Consider the following 12,251-nt stretch of genomic DNA (forward strand, 5'->3'; position numbering starts at 1 on the left):
CGCTATCTTAACCGCCTAAAGTAATCTTAAGAAGGGAGTCAGGGGGGAAACTCTCATGCCAATGGGGTTCACATTCTAATAGCCAAGACCCACTATCAATAGGAAATTTTTCAAGTATGAAATTTCCCAATGGTGAAATTTCCAACATTTATAAGTCTAAGGAATTTTAAGGTTTACAATCCCCCCTGATGATCATTGGGAGACTAGTCTCCCCATTGATCATTTAACATAATCATTTTGTAGTTCTAAATTCACTTCTAACTAAAGATATACACAATATTCAATTTTCTAAGAGAAATTAGAATAGTGAGAGAGGAAATAGAAAAGAAAGCAAAACCAATGTTTTGCTAGGCGCATTGACAGAAAGCCAAATTAGGGGCAGTCCCTTTTGGCATAAATGTGTACAGTTACAATAAATGTTCAATCAAAAGTTCAGTCCAATCAATCACATCCAAAGTTCATTCTTGATCTTCTTGATGAAGTGTAGGTTTTCGGCATCTTTCTGCAACAGTTCATTCTCTGGATATAAAAATTTCAAGCTTCTTTCTTGAAGATCTTTTCTCAAACAGAATCAAAATCTTTGAATTATTTATTTTTTTTTATAAAAGTAAAATCTTAAACAAAATTCTTGGATTTTTATAAAAATACAATCTCAAACAAAAAAATTCAAAAATTCTTAGATTTTAAATTAAAATACAATCCCCCCTGAAGTAAGTATTAAAAAAAAAATATCAAGTTTAGCTCAGAATGCAATGTTCAGTTATGGGGGTGTATGTGTCAATTATCAAAAGAATAGAAAAATAATCAAAAACATAAGAAAAATTCAAAATAGACCTTGTATAGGTCCAGTTTAAAGTAATTTCTATCCCACAAGTATGTAGGACAGAATGCAGTAATATTTCACTTAGCCATTTGTAGCCAAGACTACAGGAAGTTGCCATAATATAAGAAGAAAAGAATTAGAATTCTATTTTGATGGGGAAATGTCATTCCCTTGTCTGATTTTTTTTCCTTCAGAGATATAGGGAGCCAGCATGATAGTCAAGCTTTGTACTTCTTTGAGTACTTCATAAAGAGTGTAGATACAAGGAAGTCCTACGACTTAAACATAAGTTAAGCGTCGCAACCTCGAGTCTCACTTTAATATTTCTTGTGTGCTCTATTGGCACTATTCAGGTTTAGTCTGTGCTCCTTGTTTTTATCCCTTTTCCTGGAATCAGACACAAACATTAATCACAGTCCTATAATATTTTATCAATAAATGGCAGGTTCCCATAGTTTAAAGCTTTTAGGCATATATTGATATTATAGCAAGAGTATATATATTAACTTGTATTACTGCAGGGAAAAATAATATTAATATTAATTATGTGTACCTTCAGTACAAAAAATGAGAAAAAATCAAATATTCTGATCAAAAAATAAAAGAAAAGAAATAAGAAAAAATAAGAAAAAAATCAGTAATTCAATATATTCTTGAAAAAAAAACATCCATTTGTCTATGGATTATTATCTCCAATTCATATGATAAGATAGAGTCACAATTCATATGATAGGATAGAGTCAATCAGTCTCAGCAGAAGATGCTTTCTTCACATGTGAGCAGTGAATCCAAGAGTCTCTTTCTCCAATCTTTATAGATGTTGGAGTAGTTAATAATATTTGGAATGGTCCTTCCCATGAAGGTTGAGTTGTTCCAGTTCGCTTGAAATTCTTGATATAAACTTTATCTCCTGGGTTCAGGTCATGCAGAGAAAAGTCTAATGGTCCAGCTTGTACTGCAGCTCCGGATTCATGAAGTTCACGTAGTTTGTGCTGTAACTCCTGTATATAGGAAGCAATAGTAATATCTCCCCCTAATAGCGATGTATAAGCCGGGGAGAAAGGCTTAGCCTGTATAGGCGGATGTCCAAAAAGCATCTCAAACCAAAAATAAAGATATTCTATGCCTTTGTGTTATTTTGGGAAGTAGGAGGACTAAGCTTGTCCTTGTTAGTAGAATTACAGTCAAAGAAATACCTAATGCTCCATCAAAAGAATGTGGGTTGATTAGTATTCATAACCTCCCTATAACTAACTCTCTATGACCTCCATTTTTAAAACTTCATTGTGATCCTGAAGTAGGATATTAATTACTATGATGTTTCATGTTGGGGGCTGGTTAGGTAAAGAAAAGTGGTCTATAATCTTTGGCAATCCATTCATTACTGATCGTGTTTGCTATTTCTTATTCTTTGTTTTAATTTTCTCTTTTTAATGCATTTTTTTCACTTTTTGTTATATTCCATTTTTGCATAAATTTCTAGTGGCGAGATCATTGGATGCAATGTGTCTATTTTTTGCCAAATGAGGAGCCAGTGGTCCAGGGGGAATCTCTCTATTTGACTGCTCATCGTGATGATTATTGTGTGTGGTACCACCTTCATAAAACCAGGTAATAAACCCAAAGAGATAGATGGGCTAAATGTGTAAACATTAAAATTTTTGCCTCTGTATTTAGTATTTTTGAAGTCCTCCAAAGTCTTGCTTAATGCCTCATCTCATATGGCGGTAACTAATTCTCTAAGGCTATTCCAGTGGTCTATAACCTCTGGCAAGTGCTAATGTTCTGTAAAAGTTTCAAGCACAGTCTCAGCAACACCTCCTTTTCAAGGCCTTGCTTTACTTAATACTGAGATTCTCTTGGTGATAAATCATTGGCAGTGGTAATGTACGAAACAAGAAAAATGCAAATCCCTGTTTCTTCAATGTTAATGGCAGAATGGTGGAAAAGGGGGCAGAGGATATGAAGATCCATCAAGTTCTAGACCAGTGTTGGTGAACCTTTTTGAGATTGTGTGCCCAGACTGAACCCTAAAGCTGCCTGTAAGCCCTCCACATTACCCCAGAGAATGGAGGAAGTGCTCCATTTGGATCGCTGAACAGAGGGATGGGGCATGCAAAAAATGTCCTCAAGCACTATCGAGAAGGGGAGGGGAATAGTTACCCTCTGGCAAACAGGGGTATGTGTGCCATGGGTTCACCAACATAGTTTTAGATTATTTATACATTTTAACATAGCCAGTTGTACTACAAATGTGAGATACTAGTTTGATGATTAGAGAATAGACACTACTGTAGGAACTGAATTATATTGATCTTAACATTCTTATTGTAAATGAAACTAATAGAGTCCAAAAGAAATTGTAGATTCAGTGGAAAAATTGATCATAGGTTCTCCTTGGAGGAGTTGGTTTTATCATATAATTTTATGGAATATTTTATCATCTGTTTTAATGCAAATGATAAATATTTGCAAAAAGACCATCATGAAAAGAATTGCAATTTACATACCAAAATCTTTTTAAGAGCATGAAGAAATAAAGAAATTCTCTGACATTCTCAGTAAAGCATTCCAGATTAAATCAACATGTACTTTGATATTTGTGGCTTTAACACAAAAATGGGTATGGTGAAGATTAAGAAAAATATGTTGGAAATCATGGTTCAGGATTAAGGATGAGATAGACCCATATTTGTAATCCTATGGCACACATGCTTCAGCATGTCGGAGGAGGTTGTTCCCCTCCCCCTCTTCATGTGTGCCTGAGGACCTTTCTCTCATTATCCTCCCCTCTGCCCAGCAGTCTAATGGGAGTGCTTCCTCCCTCTCCTTCTGGGGTAAGGTGGGGGATTCATGTGTGACTTTAGGGTTGTAGTTCGGGCATGTGGTCTCTAAAAAGTTTGCTATCATTGAGATAGACCAAAGATTTGTATAAACTATGCTGGAACCCCATATCTTTATGTATATATGTCATGAATATTTTTTTTCATGGAATGATCTGATATGGAAGGTATGGCAGTCAATGATTAACATAACAAAAAATGGAGTTGATTAGATTTTAATGGATAGGAATTGCCTTCTGAGTGGTGTGGCAGACTTTCCTGAATCAGTCATTCTTGTATAGTAAGGCTACCAGCTTAGAAGCAAAGCTAGAAGAAAGAAAAAAAGTACAGTTAAAATAGTTATACAGTTAAAACAACTCCATCCTGGCCTATTTTAATAATGAATGAAAAAAATAGATATAGTTAGAAAAATGGACAGAAACCTGATGATAATAATTTCCTGTAGAAGTATAACCAATATAAATCAATTGTTATCATGATAAGACCAAGGGGACTTCTTAAAAAACACCTTGAGATCTTCTGGGGGTAGATCCAAGATGGCAGAGTAAACTAGAGTATCTCTGAGTCATCATGAGAATCCTCTCCAATCAATATTAAAATATCACCATGAAACAAATACAGGAGTGAAAGAACCAACAAGGAGACATTGTGAACCAACTTTCAAGAAAAGAAAAACCCAAAAGGTAGGCAGAGGACATCTGGAGCACAGGGGTGAGAGGAGAGTAGAGCCAGCAAGAGGCTGTAGCAAGGAGGGAAGAGGAAGCCAAGAGCAAACCACAGCCTCCCACCCCATTTCTGCTGTCACAGATTCAGAACCTAAGCTTAAGTGAACATTCAGATTCTGAGATCCTGCCTGGGCAAATAGTGGTCCAAGCCAACCCAAACCCTTTGAAATTTCAAATCTGTGGAGAAGTTTCAATCCCAGTCCAGGTCAGTCTGGGCTAAAGTGGGCTGATTGGTTTGGGCCCAGAGCAAAGCCAGGAATCCCAGTCTGGGCTTGGGATGAGGACATAATTCATTGTTTGGGGTGGCTGTGTGATATTGAAATCACTTTAAAAGACTGATATATATTAATTTAAGGTCACCAAGGAATTCACTTATGTAATTCCTAAATGAAACACTCAAGTAAGCTGCCAAATTTTTATGGTGTTTTAATTACAAACAGGAGGAAGAAAGTAGTAGAAGGAGGGAGGGAAAGAGAGAGAGAGAGACAGACAGAGAGAGACAGAGAGAGAGAGACAGAGAGACAGAGAGAGACAGAGAGAGACAGAGAGAGATAGAGAGAGACAGAGAGAGAGGAAAAGGATAAGGGAGAGAAGGAAAGAAGTTTAACCCAGACCCACTCTGGCTTAGGCTGAGTCAAAGCAGGCTTTAAGGCCTTGGATAGTCAAGGCAAGGAAAGGGATTAGTCCTTTTCATTCCCGTGACCAATCTGAAGGAAAGCAGGCCGTGGGGCTCCTCCACCTCCAAGCACCAGCCTCGAACTGACTCTTGCACTAATCACAGGAAGTCCCGAGAACTCCAGAGGCTATTCTCTACCTCACTTCCTGCATCCCACATCTCACATGTGCAATGGTGGCTCTAGCTTGACCTAGGACCGCCCAGAGGTCTGTCTTGAGTTTGCTGCAGCTCTTCCTAATCTTGTTACACTGAGTAGGGTGGCGAATGTGGTTTCCAAGACCTGATTCAGTTATTCCAAATATCTCTATTGTTATTGATCAGGAAATAGCTAAATCCAATCTTCTAAAGCATGGTCTGAATAGGGTGGAGTAGTTTTGAAACTCACAGCTGAGAGTACTAAGGGAGAGGGGGTCCTTTTTCCTACAGCTCAGGGCAGAGCTCCAGGACAGGGCAATCAAGGATGTGCCTAATTAGAACAAGTACACAGTGAGACCAAAAATGTATTCTTAAGCCTGAGGCTACAATTTGAGTAGTTCCTAACCTGATCAAGATCAAAGTAAGACCAAAATCTTACAACCAAGCCTAAGGCAAGTCTTTGGGTTATCAGGATCTCAAGGGTCAATTGAATCATTAGGGGGAGGGGGCTCTTGAAGCTCTTAGCCCTCAGACCATCACATCATCTTCCAAGAACTGAAACTTGTAAAACCCCAGAAAATAAGCTGAAAATAGCATCAAGGAAGGACTGAAATTTAAGAAGGTACCCCAGATTCCCAGAAAACAAAGCCTACCTATAATTAGATAGGAAAAATGAGAAAACAACCAAAAAGCATCTAACTAAAGAATTTTTATGGAAACAAAGAGTAAGGCATATACACAGAAGGAGACAGTGAAAGCAAAATAAACATATGCAAAGTTCAAAAGAAAAATATGGATTGGACACAGATTCTGTTAGTCAAAAAAGACTTCAAAAACCAATTGAGAGGCAGAGGAAAAAAGTGGGGAAGAGAAATGAAAGTGATGCAAGAAGAAATGGGTCAGTTGAAAAAGAAGAACCAAAAACTGACACAGGGAAATCAGGTCTTAAAAATCAGAATTGAGTATCTAGAAACAAAGAGAAATCAAGAAACAAAGCAGCATCAAAGGAATGAAAAAACAAGAAAACATGAAATGTCTTATTGAAAAAACAACTGACCTAGAAAATAGATCCAGGAGAGACAATTTGAGATTTATTGGACTACCTGAAAGCCATGATCAAGAACAAAACATCATATTACAAGAAATTATCAAAGAAAACTTCCCAGAGATCTTTGAACAAGAAAATAAAATTGAAATTAAAAGAATTCACAGATCACCTCCAGAAAGAAACCCTCAAATGACAACTTCCAGGAATGTAATAGCTAAATTAAAGAACTACTAAGCCAAGGAGAAAATACTTCAAGTAGCCAGAAAGAAAAAATCCAAATACTATGGAGTTACAATCAGGATCACACAGGACCTAGAAGCTTTTATGTTAAAGGACTGAAAGACATGAAATATATTCAGAAAGGTGAAAGATTTGGGTTTTCAATCCAGAGTCACCTATTCAGCAAAACTGAGTATTTTCTTTTAGGGGGGAAAATGGACATTCAATAAGATAGAAGATTTCCAAGCATTCCTGAGGAATAAGCCAGGAATAAACAAAAAATTTGAAATCTAAACGTGAGACACAAGAGAAGCCCCAAAAGGTAAATAAGAAAGGGAAAACTCATTAAGGTCAAAACATTTATATATCTACATGGAAAGAGGCTATCTGTAATTCTCAAAAATTTCTCTTAGTAGTTAAGAAGATAGAAGGAATTTACTCCAAAAGAGAGTGGGGAAGTAAGCTGATTATGATGATATGATGTATATGATGTTATGTAAATGTGATGATATGAAATGATATATATATGTATGATATGTATGCATATGAATAATATGCAAAAAAATCAAGGAGTGAAAGAAGGTAGCACTGAGAGAAAAGGGGATAAATTATATAACATAAAGAGTCATGAAGAATCATTATAGAGAAGAGAGGATAAGGGTGGTCTTAGGCTATGGTTAAACTTTATTCTCATTGAAACTGGATCAGAGAGGGAAAAACAAATATACTCAGGGGGTATAAAATTCTTTCTTACACTACAGAGAATGAGAAGGGATAGAAGACAACGGAAGGGGGAGGTAATTGGAGAGATGGGGAAGTGTGGGAGCATGATAGAAAAACAAAATACTGGTGAGGAGGAACAGGATGAAAGGGAAAGACCATCCACATAATAGACCATATCAATAACCAAATTAACAGAAATAATGTGATTATTTAAATAGATTCAGAAAAAGCCTTTGACAAAATGTATCACCCATTCCTGTTAAAAACACTAGAAAATATAGGAATAGAAGGGCCAGTCCTCAAAATAATAAACAGAATTTATTTAAAACCATCAGCAAGTATCATCTGAAATGGGGGATGTTAGGAGCCTTTCCCTGTAAGATCCAGAGTGAAGCAAGGATGCCTATTATCACCACTATTATTTAATATTGTACTGGAAATGCTTAGCAATGGCAATTAGAGAAGAAAAAGAAATCGAAGGGATCAGAGTAGGCAATGAGGAAACTAGACTATTTTTTTTTTTGCAGATGATATGATGGTATACCTGGAGAATCCAAGTAAATCAACCTAAAAGCTAGTGGAAATAATGAATAACTTTAGCAAAGTTGCAGGATACAAAATACATCCACCATAAATCATCAGCATTTCTATATATTTCCAACAGAACTCAGCAGCAAGAGTTAGAAAAACTCCATTTAAAATCATCCTAGAGAATATAAAATATTTGAGAATCTATTTGCCAATATAAATTCAGGAATTATACGAACACAACTACAAAACATTTTTCACAAATAAAACTAGATCTAAATTGGAAAAACATTAATTGTTCTTGGGTAGGATGAACTAATATAATAAAAATGACAATCCTACCTAAATTAATTCACTTATTCAGCCCCATACCTATCAAACTACCAAAAACCTTTTTTATAGAACTAGAAAAAATTGTAACAATTCATCTGGAAGAACAAAAGATCGAGAATTATCAAGGGAACTAATGAAAGAAAATGTGAAGGATGGTGGCCTAGCAGTACCAGATCTTAAACTGTACTATAAAGCAGTGATCATCAAAACAATATGGTATTGGCTAAGAGATAGAAGGGTGGATCAATGGAATAGACTTAGGGTAAATGACCTCAGCAAGCTAGTGTTCGATAAACCCAAAGATTCCAGCTTTTCGGACAAGAACCCACCATTTGACAAAAACTGCTGGGAAAATCGGAAAACAGTATTGGAGAGATTAAGTTTAGATCAACATTCTTCACACCCTATACTAAGATAATTTCAGAATGGGTTAGTGACTCAAATATAAAGAGGGAAATGATAAGTAAATTAGGTGAACATAGAATAGTATACCTGTCAGATCTTTGGGAAAGGAAAGAATTTAAGACCAAGCAAGAGATAGAGAACATTACAAAATGTAAAACAAATAAATTTGATTACAGTAAACTAAAAGTTTTTGTACAAACAAAACCATTGCAACCAAAATTAGAAGGGAATCAACAAATTGAGAGAAAAATTTTATAACAATAATCTCTGACAAAGGGCTAATTTCTCAAATTTATAAGGAGCTAAGTCAATTGTACAAAATAATCAAGCCAGTCCCCAATTGACAAATGGTCAAAGGACATGTATAGGCAGTTTTCAGATAAAGAAATCAAAACTATCAATAAGAATTGTAAAAAGGGTAGGAAAACCCCTTGGTTGTTGATATAAATGGCTGGTTAGAATGTTTTGGTGAGCTAACCCTCAGGAGTATCCCTTCCTTCTAGACAGAGAGCAAATGGCTACCCTCTCTCCCTGATTTAGTAGAATGGAGGCAAGAGGAATGTAGAAGTCTGTACCAGGATAGGGAACACCTTAAGAGTGAAGCATTGATGGTTGGTTAGGGAATTTTGCTTTATCTAACACTCCTCAGTGTCCCTTCTGATCAAACTCCTTCCAGAGACAGAGCAATGATGGTTGGCCCAGGATTTGGCTTGACCTGGGCCTATCAGAGCTCTCCCTCTGAATAAGCCTTTACCCACTAATCCTCCTTTGTCCTCTTATTTGCTTTGCTCTAAAGTTGAATAATGATTTAATAAATGAATAACAAGGTTGAGGTTGGGAAAGAGGGATATAGGGATCCCTAGCTGGAATTGATCAAGCAGTTCAACCCTTTCAGGCCTCGGTCAAAGTCAAGGTTTGTCTGATCCTTCTCTATCTACAGATGGAAAACTGTTTCTGCTATCCTAAGCTACCTTTAAGAAAATATTCTGTCCCGACTCCTCTCAGGATAAACCCCTCTGAGATAACTGGCTGTTGATCTCTTTCACATAGATCCCCCTCAGTTCAGAAAACAAGATGGTTTAGGGCTGATGGTTTCTCTGAGATATTGGGAAACATGACTACGGGACTATCCGGTCTTCCAGAAATCTTCTCTGGGAGCTCCTGCTTAGTCAGAAGCCAAGATCAGACTCCCCCTCATGTCCATTAGGTTTTCCCAACTGCCCCTGCCTCAGGATTCTAAATGACCTTTGGCCTTCATCACTGTTCTCTTGCTTTCATGGCTTCTGTGTGAATGCCATTCTTTCACTCATCCCCTTTCACGAATTCCTGACCTTCCCCACGTCAGTGTTCGTGAATACTTACCTTACTTTACTCTATGCTATTTGCTAATGTTCCATAATAAAAAAACCCCCTCTACTCTATGCTATGTTATTTCTATATAACTATTCCTACTTCTAAGGTTTTTCCCCAGGAAAAGCATAGGGCGAAGGATTGGGGTTTACAAAAACCAAAATACCAATATTGAACATACGAATATAAAAAATCAATAACACTACTACTTCTATTATTGTTTCTACAAGACTAATATACTACTACAATAATTTTCTATCTATGCCTACTATAACAATTCTCTGCTCATCACCATGCAAAACTATGTTAACTATAAATTCTCACATCCACACAATTTCAGCTAAGGCTTTCACAACGAATTTCTAGGAAAACTATTCTGCCCATGCAGTTTAAATGCTATTCTTAACTGATGTAATAATCTATACTATGTATACACTAATTCTTATTGCTAAACTGTTACACTATGTTAAATAATTTCCTTATCCTATTCTATACATATTCTGTTTACAATCTATCTACAAAGTATGATAAAATAGTTACAAACCATGTAGCTATATTTGCAAACCTATGTTACAAGTCTGTACAATTTTACAGAAATTATGTACAAATATACAACCATTATTCAGTTCCCTATTCCCTGATGATTCATCTTCCTATCTGATTAAGACCTTATGGACCTAGCTAAATATTTACATATTTACTTTTTCCAATCACAGACTTCTGTTTATCTATACGGGGTCATTAAATATATCTATTTTGAATTGTGTAGCTCTTTTATGTTGTGTTGCATGCTTATTCTTACTTCTTCTCTTCAGAACTCCTCTTATCATTTTGCCTGATGTTCTCTTCATTCTTCCAAGTTATGTGTATGTTGGATGCCTTTTCATGTGAAATGTGTTTGTGATCTATGCCTTACTATTCTTAACTTAAATCCTGGTTACTGTCTTTCCACTTCTTATTTACAGGTATTTACAAAGTTCAATGTCTTTGCTGTCTCTGTAAACTGTCCAAATTTTCTTCTCTCTGTTCTTGCAGCTTTTTCTCTGATTCTTTTCCTCTGGTCTGGTATTTCTTTTCCTTTTGTGCATGCTTTTCGTCCCCTTGTAATTATTGTTGTCAGTCATCTTATTTCTTGACTTTTGTCTTATATTTGGCTGGTGATCTCTTTTTCTGGAACTGTTTCTGGAACTTGTGTTTTATTTTGATGTAATTCTGTTGTTTCTGAGTGATTTTTATTCTTAGCACATTCTATGTCATATGTATTTATACTTTGATTTTCTTTGTTGGTGTAAGGTTTTTCTATCTTTGTGTGGGAACAGTGAATCCAAGAGTTTTTCCCTGAAACTTTTACTGAACTTGGTTTGGTTAATAAAACTTCGAATGGCCTGACCCATTTATGTTCTGTATCTGCTTTCCTATTGAAATTCCTCATATAGACTTTATCTCCTGGTTTAATGTTGTGCAATGAATAATCCAACAGTGTTGTTTGTTGGATCATATCCATTTCATGTAGCTCTTTTATCCTGCCAGGGTTGTGACCAGGGGGTCAGTCATTTGTTTCTGATTTGTCACTTGCTAGCAGACTTGGGTCACAGACCATCCTCCCCCACACTTAATCCTTAAGTGGGGGTGTATAAATTTCTGGTTGCTAAAATTCTAAAGACTAAGCAGGGTGGAGTAAATCTAAAATTCACCCACCCCATTATGATTGGGAGACTAGTCTCCCCAACTGATCACTAAATATAATCATCTTGTACCTCTAAATCCTCTAACTACGTGTACATACAAAATTTCACCTTCTAAGAGGAAACTACAATAGTTAGACACAAAAGGGGAATAGAAGAGAGAGAAGGCAAAGTGTATTGACAAAAACCAATTGGGGGAATCCCCTTTTGGCACAAGAGTGTACATTCAAAATAAATGCTCAATCAACCTTCAGTTCAATCAATTGCACCCTAAGTTCATTCTGGATCTTCCTGATATAGTGTAGTTTTTCCGAGGCATCTTTCTGCAAACAGTTCATTTTCTGGATTTTAGAAGTTAGCAAGCTTCTTTCCTGGAAGATTTTTGTCAAACAAAAAATTCTAAATCTTGGATTTCTATGAAAATACAAATCCCTCTGAAGTGGGTGTTGAAAAACACCCAGTTCAGCTCAGGATGCAAGGTTGAGTTATGGGGGTGTATGTGTCAGTTATCAAAAGAAGAGAGAAAAAAACCCTCAAAAACATAAAGAAAAAAAATGGAAGAAAGTTAAACTTTTGGGAGAAAGAAAAAATTCAAAATCAGAATCAAACTATCAAAAATCTATGTACATAAAATTTTGAATAAACAAGAATAAATTCATAATAGGTCCTTATATTAGGGTCCAATTAAAGTAATTTCTAACCCACAAGTATGTAGGACAAAATGCAGTAGTAATGTTTCACTTACCCATTTGCAGCCA

General features: G+C 36.1%; 1 protein-coding gene across 4 annotated transcripts in view; it reads left to right on the forward strand.

Moving 5' to 3' along the window:
• Positions 1-12,251, forward strand: part of PRMT7 (protein arginine methyltransferase 7) — a 75,612-nt gene that overhangs the window by 46,788 nt on the left and 16,573 nt on the right. For all 4 annotated transcript variants that reach the window (XM_007477228.3, XM_056810105.1, XM_007477230.3 and 1 more), the window contains exon 9: positions 2,307-2,434. In XM_007477228.3, the coding sequence (XP_007477290.1) occupies positions 2,307-2,434 (128 nt within the window). The remainder of the gene's footprint in view (positions 1-2,306; positions 2,435-12,251) is intronic.

This window comes from Monodelphis domestica, chromosome 1 (genome assembly GCF_027887165.1).
Source record: "Monodelphis domestica isolate mMonDom1 chromosome 1, mMonDom1.pri, whole genome shotgun sequence".
NCBI lineage: Eukaryota > Metazoa > Chordata > Mammalia > Didelphimorphia > Didelphidae > Monodelphis > Monodelphis domestica.